Source organism: Kwoniella bestiolae, chromosome 3, assembly GCF_000512585.2.
Source record: "Kwoniella bestiolae CBS 10118 chromosome 3, complete sequence".
NCBI lineage: Eukaryota > Fungi > Basidiomycota > Tremellomycetes > Tremellales > Cryptococcaceae > Kwoniella > Kwoniella bestiolae.
Genome location: NC_089243.1, coordinates 2172140 through 2185242, shown reverse-complemented (window position 1 = coordinate 2185242; position 13103 = coordinate 2172140). Strand labels below are relative to the sequence as shown.

Sequence of the window (13103 nt, the reverse complement as noted above, 5' to 3'; positions counted from 1 at the left end):
CTCATCTAGCATCTTCATCTTTGAGCAGGTCTGATCCGACCGCTCAAGAGCTCTTATTACCGAGATTGCCGTTACTGCCTAGCCACCATTAGCCATGCCGCTGTTCCCCTTCGCTTGACGATGAGTTGAATCCAAGATGAGTCTGGACGGTGTCTACGACTTGCTGGCATGTCGTTGACTACATAGTGTGTGTGTGTGTTGCCCAAAGGATGATTGACTGTGTTTGACTGTGTATACTGTAATGACCGCACTGACCGTGTGTGAACCTGCACGGACCATGCATGACATGAGACTGACATCACCACCGTAGGGGATACGTGTAACTTGTTGTATATAAACCACTACTGTAATCATCATCATTCCATTCTTCATCTCTCTTCATCCCATCAGACTCATTCTCATACTCATATACTCATACCTCTCATCAATACCTAGTCAATCACATTCTCACTACACCATGTCATCAGACGAATACGAAGAATCATACGAAGAGTCATACGAGGAACAACAATCAGAAGAGGAGGACCATCAAAGTGAAAGTGAGAGTGAGCCATCATCCTCATCAAGCGCAAGCTCGGAGTCAGATATAGGATCTGACGATAATCAAGGCCATCATTCATCCGACTTGGGATCCCATCATTCTGGCTCTGGCTCAGAGGAATACAGAGAGGCGTCGGAAGGGGATGGTGGGGGTGTAGCGGGTGGTTATGGACATGGTGGTAGTCATGGACACGGATCTCATTCTGATTCTCATGATAAAGAGAAAAATAAGAAGATCAAAGATGGAGTGACGTCCATATTCAAGAAGATCAAGGAGCACAGGGAGAAGAAAAAGAACAAGGAGGAAGGTGACGATGAGAGATCTGCTGGCTATGCGTGGGTACCTATTCGATCTTGAACAATGGCAACGTTTCAGTGTGAGCTGACGTGGATGTATAATGTAGTCATGGGTCAGGTGGCGAGTATCAACAAGGTTATCACCAATCATCTGGCATGGAGGGCTCTTTTGGTGCTATGTGAGTATGGTCGTTCTTGAACAAGTGACATCTTTGACTCACAGTGACATTGGTAGGAACCTCGGTGGTCAAGACTCGGGCCAATACCAGCCTGCTCAACAGTACAGCGGGTATTGTCAACAACCCCAAAAACACGGTGCTTACGGTGCTCCCCAGCAATATGGCGGATATGACCAGACCTACAATCAGGGTGGCGGGTGAGTACATCCATATCGCGGATCGTATTTGATCTCGCGCTGATTGTATGCATGATATAGATATCGTCAAGGTGGCGATCAATTCAACTATGTCCCTCCCCCTGGTCCACCTCCTCAAGACTACTACCCCACGTGAGTTGCTCTCTCCCTCGATCAATTACCAAGTATTGACTGCAGTCCCACCATCAATGCAGCGGAGCAGGGTATATACCTCAACAACAATACCAAGGCCCTCAACCACCTTACGGTAACCAGTACCGAGGTGGAGACGATGGTCAACCTCATCAACAACATTACGGTCCTACTTTCACCGACCCGCAGACTGGAGAGGTCGCCCAAGCCTTCTTCGAATACTCGAGATGTAAGTAAGACCACTGCACGAGATAGCAATGCACTCGCTCATGATTGAACTTGATATACAGGTAGCGGTACCAGAAAAGCGTTGCTCGTGAGTCTTTCTGATGCGACATCTACCCTTGTCAAAAATGTCGACCACGACAACATATCCTGCTTTACTTCATACTGACACTGTTGTGTCGCTCAGATCGGCATCAACTACTTCGGCACCTCTGGCGAACTAGCAGGCTGCATCAACGACGCTCACAACGTACAAAAATTCATCTGCGAGAGGTTTGGCTACAGACCAGCTGATATCGTCATGCTCACTGATGATACCAATGACCCGAGAACTTTACCTACCAGAGAGAACATCCTCAAGGGGATGAGGTGGCTGGTTGAAGGTGCCCAGAGGGACGATGCGTTGTTCTTGCATTAGTAAGTGTAGCATCATACGGAGAGACCCGTGTTCGGAGCTCTTAATCCCTTGTAATCTTGCTGACGATGTATGATGGTTGGACACAGCTCCGGACATGGTACCCAAGCTGAAGATCTCGATGGGGATGAAGGCGATGACGATGATGAGGGTGAGTCTTTACTCTGCTGTACTGACAAGTCTTCACTACTAATTCATCCGTTACATTAGCTATCTGTCCACTCGATCACGAGACTGCCGGATTGATCATTGACGATGATAGTGAGTTATGTTAAGGGTTCCGATCGAATGAAACATTAACTAACCTTTACTTTATTGTGACAGTGTAAGCTTGTCTATCCCTGTTCGCCAATTTTGATGTGGTATCTTACAAATCATATCAGCCACGAGATCGTCGTCAAGCCTCTTCCTGCGGGATGTAGACTCACTGCGATCTTCGATTCCTGCCATTCCGGTACGGTCATGGATCTGCCCTATGTGGTATGTTGATATCAGCGGAAAACCGTTAAAGCACTGTCCTTCGCATGTGGCAGTCGTCCGCGATTCCGAGCTCATTGTCTTGGCGCTTGTATCTCGCAGTACTCCACCGAAGGCACTATCAAAGAGCCCGACCTCCTATCCGAAGCTAAAGAGGGATTACTCGGTGCGGGAATGGACGTGCTAAGAGGTGATACGGGAGGTATCATGGCGAACCTCTTTGGCGCTGCCAAGGACGTGTTCGATGCTAAGAAGTCGCACGAGAAGACTAAGAAGACTAAGACTAGTCCGGCGGATGTGATTCAATGGGCGGGATGTAAGGATGATCAGACTGTGAGTGGTTCAGCTTCTTGCTACCTGTACAATATCAGATCTTACTACGTCTCTTCGAGCCATGGAAGGGGAGGCGCAAAATGAGAACAGCAGAGTAGACCGCTGACTTTTGGGCGGAGACAGAGCGCAGATACTCAAGAGGAAGGTAAAGCCACAGGAGCGATGTCCTATGTGAGTGGTACTCTTCTCTCACATAAGAACAAGTAGAAAGATATGATGTTTGTCATCTCTGCTTATGCCCCTCTGTGCTATAGGCCTTCATCGCCGCCTTGACCAAATACCCGAACCAAAGCTATCAGCAACTCTTGACTAGTATCAGGGAAGAAATGAAGGGGAGGTATACTCAGAAACCCCAACTCTCAGCTTGTCATCGTGAGTTACCTGCGGGTCTTAAGTGGTTCTGGCTGATTTGTGATTCACTCGTAGCGATCGATACGGAACTTCACTTTGTCGCGTGATCGGGAATCTCGTGTTATCGATGATCCTTGCATGTGCTCGGGAGAGGAGTTGTGGGAGAATGGCGAGAATTGTACAGTTCAATCAAGGAAAGGAAAGGAAAGGAAAGGTTGATATGCTGAATGTGTATTTTGCTTCTGCTCGCTTGTCATATGCCTTTAGCTGATCAGAATGAAACAAAATGAAATGGAATGAATCGAATGAATATGAATGTTTGATTCTTGTTTGGCGCTTGTGGTTCAAGATGCATGCATGCAATTTCAGATGATACTGAGACTACCCAATAATTCGTCAAGTTCGTTAAGCAAAGCAAGAAGAATGACTCCAAGAATTCAAGGTGAATACCCGGAGAAAGGAAGAGAGAGTCCATTATTTACAACTATATATTTCAATTCACTTCTTTCCTTTCTTCCCCTTCCCCTTCTCCTTCATCAAGCTCGCCTACACCCTCGCCATCACCTTCTTCTACAGGGATGACCCTCCGAGCTGCATTTCGGGCCACGGGGGTTTCGAGTATCTATACGGGAAACAGATGAGTTAGCTCTTTGGGTCTAGCAGATTTATGATAGCTAAGATTCAGGCTGATCGCTATCAAGGTCGTGGAGGTACGCGAAACGGGCGGTAGATGAAGAGTTACTCTACTCACCTCCTTCCTAAGTTCCTCCCCACTCACACCCTCCATCTCCTCCCCCAATCCCATCCCTCCTGTCCTACCCTCATCCTCCTCATCATCCACATCTACACCAACTCCCAATTGATGTCCTTTTCTGAAAATCTCACCTTCCTCCTCCACCCACGCTCTACTAGCTTTCTCCGTGGGTGACGTCAGATCATTCAGGAAGTCTTCTGCATCTCCTTCGCCCTGCTGATTGACAGGTAAGAGTCCGGTAGAAGGGGAGGCTTCGTTCTCCTGTTTCTCCAATAACCCTTCTTCTACCTCATCTGGCTTGGTAGAAGGAACAGTATGATCTACCGAACCGAATCCCAATCCCGAATTATTATTCAGCCTGTTCGGCGTGAGATTCCTATTTGACGATGACGTGGTGGACTTGGTCGGAGTAGCGTTATTCGACGTAAATGACTTCTCATCAATCTCCTCAGGATCAGAATCATTATCCGAATCGCCAATCGAAAAATTCGGACTGGATATCTCCGTGGAACTTATTCTCATATGTCGTCTTGGGTGTTGATGATTAGGGTACAGCCTGTTCGCCGGCGAACTGGTCGAATTGGATCGTTGGGGTAAGGAGGAAGGGGACTGTTCATAAGTCGGTATGATCTGAGAAGGTAGTAATAACCTTGGAGGCGGGTTGAAGTTTCTCCCATCCCTCACGATCGTTTCTAGTTCATCGTTGAGCGCTAAGAGTCTCTCTAGGTCTACTCCCTCAGGATTGATAGATGGCTCTTGGATCTGTTCGATCACCCTCTCCTTGAGGGCTTTGGCACGTTCGTACAGTACCGCGTATTCCTCCCCAGGCAACTGATCAGGTTCCCAGGCCCAGCCGTTCCGATTCCTAGCGGAGTTGTACACCTGCGCAGCACTAAACCATTTATATAAATCTCTCACGACCTCCTCGGTTATACCCAAGATCCGCTGTGGTTTGAGGGTATAGACGTACTCCCTAGCTTGTCCCTGAGGCGATTGCATGATTTCCAATCTCTTTCTTTCTTTCTCCAACTCATCTAGCTCTTTGATCTGTTTCACCAGGGTGGATTTCTTGATGGGTTCCCATATCACTCCTTGTTTATGTTTCTGCCCTTTCGCTTTAGCTGAAGTATCGATCGACTCAGCAGCAATCTCGGTATTGCGTATACAGAGCTGTAAGATGTTTTGACTGAGTTCGGCCAAGTCGTTGTTATTCGATTTCACACTGAGATCTAGGCATCTGATCAATTTGTTGGATTTTAGACCGACCGAGATCGCCAGTATACCGGCGGTTTCGATGAGCGGGTTTTCGGTGAGGTCGAGATGTAAGAGTGATTTGGATTCGGGTAGGAATTCAGCTAGAGATATTGCCCCCTCGGTAGTGAGTCCCGTGTCTGACAGGAACAACCGCTTGAGGGAGGTGTTGACTGTGAATGTGGTTCTGAGCGATGCGATCCCCTCAAGAGTTGGTCCACAACATGGGTTCGAACTGAGGTCTAGCGTTTCGAGCGTCGAGTTATACTTCAGTGCTTCTGCCAATGCGACTAATCCGGAGGGTTCTATTCGATTATCGCTTAGGTTGAGCACTTTGAGCGTACGATTTCGTTTGAGTACTTGTGCGATGTAGGTGACACCGTTCTATAAGTAAAATCATTTTTAGTCTAACGCCAAAGTCAAGATAAACTCCCCAACTCACCTTGATCTCGTTCGACTTGAGATCCAGCGTCAACAGCCTTCCGATCCTCTCCACCCCGTCCAACGCCCTCACACTCCGCTGCAAAGCCATACTTGCTCCTCCGAGTTCGGCACTTGAAGTCTTACCGTCGGGACCAGTGAAGTTACCAGCATCCTGCATAACCGAGTTTCCCCCAGATGGCATGACCAGCGGATTTTTAGGTGGTGGAGGCGGTTTGTATCCTTCCGGTACCGTGCGAGAGGTGATACCTCCCGTAGCAGACGATACTACTAAAGGTATGGGAGGTAGGTCCCTCTCGTCATCCGGTAAAGCAGGTTGCGGTTTCCGTATCCTAGCGGAATAAGGTAATGGAGTTGGCGTAGAGGGTGTGGCGTCGGCAGGGAGGAGTAAAGGAGATTGAGTAGCAGAAGATGAGGACAGGCCAGGTGATAACGATGACATGGTGAGAGCTGAGTCTGGGTAATCTCGGATCATCAGTGCGAGAGCGACTGCACCGAGAGGTCCTATCCTGTTTCGGCGGAGAGATATGTTCTTGAGATCTGAGTTTCGAACTCCTTGGGCTATAACACGGAAATCATCAGTTACTGATTTACCGGACAAGTGACATTGCGTTACTCACCCAACGTCTCCATGACATTCGCTCTCAGACCACATCCATCTAAACGCAACGTCTGCACCGCGGCTGGCGTACTACTCTGATCATTCTCCTTCAACAGCGGAGCAGGCGGTATAAAACTGCCGTAGGCGTCGATTAAAACATTCTGGATATCGTTTGGTTGGTCTGTGTCACTATGACTTAATTGCTGTGGCTCATGTTGACTTGATGGATCCGGCGATACACCTGGATCTGGCGCTGCTTTAATCTGTGTGGGAGTCAGGGCTTGTACTAGGTACTCTATACCTTTCTTGTCCCATGTCGTGTCTGATAAGTCGATATAGCGAAGTGAGCGGGCCTAGGTGAGTCGCTTCGTCAATCAGCCTCGTCCCGTTGTACAATCAATGTTGATGGTGAACGGCAAAGGAGAGACCGGATCGCCAAACGAGCGAATGATCACGCAAATCAGAGAGACTCACCCTCTTCAAAAAGACAGCCAACAACCTCCAACCCCCGACTTTGATCTTCTTATTCCCTGCCAAACTGAGATTCGGTAACGTCCCCGAGATCAAAAGCGCATGCAGAATAGGTTTCAAGCTATCCTCAGTCTCTATCAGACCACTTTCTAACTTCAGTTCCATCAAACCCCATTCTGCTGATAGCACGTCGGCGAAAGATTCAGCTGAGTATCGCGTGAAAGGTGTGTCTAGGGTGTTCGGGCTGCCCGGTGGGAGGGTATTGCCGATGGTGGTGTGGTCTATTGGGCGGAGAGTTAGGTGGATATGTCGGATCTTGGGTGGTGGTGGGATCGTCTGTAGAGTCGTCGAAATTACACATTAGTCATTCATGTCTGATTTGAATACGGGCAGTCTTTGAGGATAAGTGGATTACCCACCTCCAACGCTCTTACGATCCCCACCCTTGGCCTCTCTTCCCTCCCTCTACATGCACTTTCATATAGCGTCACCAGCCGCTGCGAGGTCCAGTACTGCGGACCGCAGCTTGATGAGAGTAATGATCTATGATTTGATTCGATCTGACCAAATGGATATATCAGCTCTGGTCGTGTTGGTTAATGAACAGTGAGCTGAAAAGACAGTGACAAATGCCTCCATTCACAAATGTGAAGTATGGATAGCACTCACCCTCTTCCTATCCTCTATGACCTTTGCGGACCACGGTTCTCCCTGTGAGCTGATAGGGTACGTTATACTCAGACTTGGCAGTACAAACGTAGCTCTCTTCAGAGGTTGTTTCTGTCTGCTCTTCTCCGATAACATCACGTTACCTCCCTGACCATGAATCATCATTGGAGATCCAGTCTCGGGTAATGATATACTCCTCGAAGGGATAGGCGAACCTTCTCTACCCTGTAACGCCGTGGGGGAAGGGACGAATCTACTAAGTCCCAGTCCAGCTAATCGTCCAGATATCGATGCCAGTGTCCCGCCAGGAGCAGAAGAGGTAGTCTGGAGATTCGCCGAGCTTGGTCCCTTGTCGCTCCCTGAGCTTGAGCTCGTGCTTGGACCTGCTGACGTCCCATTGGGTATCTCTTCATTAGCATCGAATAACCTCGAAGTGGTCCCTACAGCCGTATTGACTGCTCCCCCCACTATGTCTCTGAGCCTGTTGCCTAATGTGGGTTTGGCAGGTGGGGGAGGTGGTTTGAGGATTCCTTTGGTGGGTGGTTTGGGACGTCGTTTGGCTGGTGATGGTGAAGGTTGGCTTAAAGGTGTGGGAGCTGCTAGCGTTGATGACGAGGCTATTGGAGGGGCTGATGCAGGGGTTGTGGGTGTTATAGGCGGGGGTGAGGTGACTATTTCTGATTGAGTTACTGGTTGGTCAGGCTGAGAGGGAGAGGGGGTTGCCTCGGGTAGTTGATCAGTCTTGGAACCGGGTTCATCAGGTATTTCTTGTTTTTTGTTCTCGTCTGTTGTGGGTATGGTAGAAGGCTTCTCGTTCCCTGTCGGGGTTTGATCCGACATTGTGTATGGTGGAGTATGCTTGGTCAACAAGGGTTACTGCCTCGGGATGAGTGATGATGAACGTGAACAATTACTGGTACAACTGTGAACAAGCTACAAGCTACGCATGGTGACGACAAGATATCAGCCATTGACGCGGAGGGCGTGGTGGTGCGCCTAACGTGGGCGGATGAGGCCGACAGACGGCTGCCGATCTCGAGATCTTGGACATCAACGGTAGGCGCGTCGCTGGCCGTTTTCGCATGCCTATGATTGTTTTTGGTGTGACTTCTCCTATGTAGATGGTAGCCGACGCGGGCATTGACCTGGGAAGGAGCGCTCGCCGACGGTCTGATTGCTAATTAGTGTGTATTTGAATAGATCTCCCTCCACCTGAGTATGTAAGATGATTGCGTGTTTGATAAGCATATGCATAAGTCATTTACTATCGTACTGTACTGTGTGTGACTGATGTGTGTAACTGTGATATAAAAGGAGCGCTCCCATGTTGATGCATCCACCTCTTTCTTCTTTCAGCCCACTCAAAACGACGATAGACTCTTTTCCCCAATTAGTACTCACAGAACCAGATATCCAACATGACCAGCACAATCCCTCAAACTATGAAAGCTATAGTCGAGGACCAACAAGTGAGTCGTACCTTTCATGACTCAATCCGCTCATCACTAGCTAACAACGCCTTGCAATAGGCCAATTGGGTGACTCTCAAAAACGATATCCCCGTCCCCAGCCCAGGCGATAACGAGGTCCTGATCAAGGTGGAATATGCTGCTCAGGTATGTCTTTGTCGCCTTTGCACAGCAATGACAGGCGTATACTTGTAACGTAATCTCACACGACTCACCCTAGCTAACTTGTTGAAACTTCACCGTAGAATCCAGGTGACTGGAAACTCGCTGCATGGATCTCGTTGGACGGAGCACTCCACGGATGCGACTTCGTAGGAACCGTCGTCAAGCTCGGTAGCAACCTCAGAACCAGCCTCGAGCTCGAAGACAGAATTGCAGGAATGATCTTAGGGGGCGCGAGGAAAGATAGAGGAGCTTTCGCAGAGTATTTGGTCATCGAGAGTGATCTGGCATTCAAGGTGCCCAAGGAGTTGAGGTTAGAGGAAGCGCCTACGTTCGGTGCGGCATGGTTGACTGCTGCTCAGGTGAGTGGTCTACCCAATAGGGAAATGGCATGATACTACAGCCAGTGCTGATGATGATCTATGATAGGTTATCATCCACAATCAAGATCACTCCTTGTCCAGCCCCGTCGATAGATCAAAATGGTACATCGTCTATGGCGGTTCCTCTTCCGTGGGACTATTCGCACTCCAAATTGCAAAAGCCCTCGGATACAAGGTCCTCACCTTCGCTTCCCCTCACTCTTTCGACCTGGTCAGATCGTACGGCGCAGACCAAGTCATCAACTATCGAGATGCCAACGCCATCGATCAAGCTCTGGAAATCACCAGCGGAGGAGCCGAGTATGCCTTCGACACTATCTCAGAGGGAGGTAGCTTCAACATAGCACTGAAGTCATTAGGCTTGAAAGGGAAACAGTTGAACGTTCTCAATCCCCTGCCAGAGGGATTTGCAGAGACCAAAGGGAGTGCGGAAGTGCAAAATACCGTTGTCTATACTCTTCTAGGTAAAGTGAGTGGTCATCAAAAATGAAGTGTAGAGATAAGATGCTGATACTGCATCCCTTCTTGTGACATAGGAGCTCAACCTCGCATTGAGAACACCAGAAACACCCAGTATCATTCCATTCATCCAGGGAGAGTATGATTTCGGTACAGAGCTGTACAAGAAGACACCCGAGTGGATCGTGAGATATGGGTTCAAAGCCAATCCGATCGATGTGAGAGATGGGTTAGAGCTTGTCTCGCAGGGACTCAAGGAGCAGATGGTGAGTTTGTTGTGTTCACTGTTTTATTAGGGTGGGGCCGAGCTGACGTTGGTTGCGTAGGAGGGAAAGGTCTCGGGGAAGAAGCTGGTATACAAGATCGCGTAGTCGGATCCTTTCTCCCAGTCAAAGGCTCATGTCTGTTTGTAAATATGTACCCAAATTCGATCGCCCATGTATGTGCATGACATATGTCACAAAATGCGAGAAACGCATAAGGATGTGACGTCTGTGTGACATCTCGTGTACTATGGTGTTCTCTCAGGTACGAGATGAGTTATCGGATATATCCGGCAGAACCACGAGGTAGAGTAGCATCTATCTCGACTCATTCACGTCGATCGAATACCATAATACCTTCGAATGATGATATTATTCAGCAATTACAGCAGTGTATTTCTACTCTTCCCGAGGGACAAAGCCCGTTGATGACCACATTCGCATCATCATGACCGTGACGGTAAACCTTTCCACCAAGAGCACTTTATCCTTTCGAATTGCCCAGGAAGAGGATCGACAATTGCTCCTGGATCTCAGAAGGGAGTGCGGCTGGGGAGCTCCCAAGATCCAGCAATTCCTAGGATATCCGGATAGACCATTCTGCATATTCTTATTGGAGCGAGAGAGCGGGGAGGTTGAGGAGGTGGGGATGGGAGGCTGGTGTCTAGATATGGATGATGATCAGGAGACGGCGAGTAGGCAGAGGGGGATAGTGTATATATGTAAGTGGTCTTTACAATAAATCAATCGAGGAGATGTTGAGAGCAAGGGTGATGTACAGCATCACTGTTCATTCGAAAGGCCTATCAGGCAGGTGGACTGGGTACGAAAGCAATAGATCTCCTAGAAAAAGCAGCTGTAGAGGTGTACGGCGCAAAAGTCATAACGCTAGATACGACTGCGTACTTTACATATGTCGATGAAGAGGGCTGGCTGGTAGAGGATTTTAATAGGAGAGGAAGGGCTGTAGCATGGTATGAGAAGAGGGGGTATAGAGAATACAGGGTGAGTTGATTGTCATATGATAATACCTGAACCCAATAGAGGTAGTTCTGATTTGATCTTCATTTACTCTATACGACAGGATCCTGAACCGACGTTTCCCCATGCATCTAGGACAGATCCAGATAGGAAGCTGCAAGCTGTATTTATGCGGAAATCGGTATGAACGTTTAGAATACAGACAAGTCTGATCGTGCACTGAGATCAAATACGGATATAGACTAACTTGGATGATTCCTCGGGGTGGGCCATCGGATAGAGTATAAAATCGTGTAACACATGGACTTACACCTTGATAGGCCGCACAACCGTCATTTCGATTCGTCTGACACGATCTCACGCGTTATGTCAAAGAATCATCCTCGACCCAGAGAGCTTGGCCCACCAACTGCATTTTATCACTCCCCTGTGTGACTTCAGAGTAAGTATGCATATAGGTCGAGGAGTCAGTCAAACGCGTTATCTCTGCTCGTGAACCTTTGAAACCTCTTTCTGAACCGTACCATTACCGAATCACCCGACCATTCCGCTGAACAGCCCGGATTGGTATATCGACTGGCTACCTATCTGCCAGCTCACTCAGGAAAGCTTATCGAAGATAAGGAGCTTGTCTCGATATCTGAAACATAGCACCGACCTTATCGAAGGCGGCAAGGTAAGAATTCTATCTGTTTTCGTTGAGTCCAGTTGATTGCCTCACCTGAAACTTACATCATCCCTGCTGGTATATATAAAGAACACAAGGATATATCACTTACCCTTCTTTCAGAAAGCTTCCTGACAAGTATACAGTCAACACAACCATAAACCACTACCTCCCACTCAAAGATGCCTCGAAATCTCTCCCTCCTCTCCCTCATACTCCTGATCAAAGCGGGAACGGTCCTCGCAGCTCACGGACCCGGGTTCATCGGATGTCTCCAGCAATCGGCATATACACCAATAGCCAACGGAGCGGTTATCAACGTAGCTGATTCAGCGGCATGCGCTACCTCATGTCTGAATCGACCCTCGCCTCCACCGCTGTATTCCTACTTCAACATCGATAGTGGCCGATGCACATGTTCCGATTCACAGGAGACACTTCCATCAACCGGTACAGCCGCTGATACGGCGGGAACTTGTTCTGCAGGCCAGTATAGCGTGAGTCTTCTTCTTCCCGTCGTCAGGACAGCACTGATACCCTCCCGTGACAGGTGGAAATCACCAGTACGAGCTACACGTTCCTCGAGTGCAGGCCAAATGGCAAAGTCAACAGCCCCCTCGTACTCTCTACCCAAAACACGTTTGAGCTCTGCTTCGCAGAGAGTGATGCCTATCCCACACCGTAGTATAAGTAGCTCATCATGCTGAGAATCTGAATTGATCTCATTGATACGTGTGGAAATAGAATTGTCAGAGTTACGGCGAGCTGCTATACCGCGCCTCAAGTCGCCAGTGCTTCTGTTTTAACGCCGGGGGTATCACGTTCGAGAACAACCCACCTGTCGCTTGTGGTTTGAACACCGTCTCGTTCTTCCATTATTCCCACCCGGCAGGGTCCAGGGCGTCCTACGGTGCTCGACGACGGGCCGATATGAACCGGCTGGGAGAGACGTGGGTCCCTTTGGAAGGCGCTCCAGAGGTGCCGGATACTGCTTATTGCCCTAGGGGAATGAGACCATGCATGACGGAACTGACCTCACAGTCGTACGAGGTGAGTTGTCGACAGCGGAGACATGGGCTCCTTCGGTTGACATGTCTGAATGACTTCATAGTGCATTGACACAGACTGGGAACTTGAGAGCTGCGGAGGATGTATCAATGGTGCCATGAACGATGTGAACCGGACGTCCGGAATGGAGTGAGTCCCCTTGATCGTTGATTTGAGTGAAACTTATGAGCTGTATGTCAGTTGCACGACCATGCCTGGAGTCAGTGTGGGCGGAAGTACCTGCAGTAACGGCGTGTGCAAGGCATATCGATGTAACGAAGGATGGCGATTGAAGAACGGTAAATGTGTCTGACCTTCGCCTCTATACACAGTACTTCC

General features: G+C 48.8%; 5 protein-coding genes across 5 annotated transcripts; 4 read left to right on the top strand and 1 right to left on the bottom strand.

The window, feature by feature from the left end:
- Positions 1-457: 457 nt before the first annotated feature.
- I302_105516 (uncharacterized protein) lies at positions 458-3253 on the top strand (the record flags this gene model as incomplete). The annotated part of the gene is made up of 14 exons (XM_019195373.1): positions 458-876; positions 945-1016; positions 1073-1213; positions 1274-1345; positions 1408-1574; positions 1636-1661; positions 1758-1987; positions 2075-2136; positions 2196-2250; positions 2369-2465; positions 2565-2795; positions 2919-2966; positions 3050-3167; positions 3222-3253. 14 exons carry the CDS (start codon positions 458-460, stop codon positions 3251-3253), a joined length of 1770 nt encoding a protein of 589 aa, XP_019043086.1.
- A 386-nt stretch (positions 3254-3639) lies between these two features.
- Positions 3640-8173, bottom strand: I302_105515 (uncharacterized protein; the record flags this gene model as incomplete). The annotated part of the gene is made up of 7 exons (XM_019195372.1): positions 3640-3768; positions 3898-5535; positions 5594-6153; positions 6213-6546; positions 6668-7000; positions 7084-7224; positions 7334-8173. 7 exons carry the CDS (start codon positions 8171-8173, stop codon positions 3640-3642), a joined length of 3975 nt encoding a protein of 1324 aa, XP_019043085.1.
- A 578-nt stretch (positions 8174-8751) lies between these two features.
- On the top strand, positions 8752-10177 carry I302_105514 (uncharacterized protein; the record flags this gene model as incomplete). Its single annotated transcript, XM_019195371.1, has 6 exons — positions 8752-8802; positions 8863-8949; positions 9048-9326; positions 9394-9816; positions 9884-10072; positions 10133-10177. 6 exons carry the CDS (start codon positions 8752-8754, stop codon positions 10175-10177), a joined length of 1074 nt encoding a protein of 357 aa, XP_019043084.1.
- Positions 10178-10517: 340 nt separating this feature from the next.
- I302_105513 (uncharacterized protein) lies at positions 10518-11237 on the top strand (the record flags this gene model as incomplete). The annotated part of the gene is made up of 3 exons (XM_019195370.1): positions 10518-10791; positions 10851-11074; positions 11154-11237. The coding sequence occupies 3 exons, from the start codon at positions 10518-10520 to the stop codon at positions 11235-11237; spliced, it is 582 nt and encodes a 193-aa protein (XP_019043083.1).
- A 662-nt stretch (positions 11238-11899) lies between these two features.
- On the top strand, positions 11900-13077 carry I302_105512 (uncharacterized protein; the record flags this gene model as incomplete). Its single annotated transcript, XM_019195369.1, has 4 exons — positions 11900-12214; positions 12462-12767; positions 12829-12914; positions 12966-13077. The coding sequence occupies 4 exons, from the start codon at positions 11900-11902 to the stop codon at positions 13075-13077; spliced, it is 819 nt and encodes a 272-aa protein (XP_019043082.1).
- Between the last annotated feature and the right edge of the window lie 26 nt (positions 13078-13103).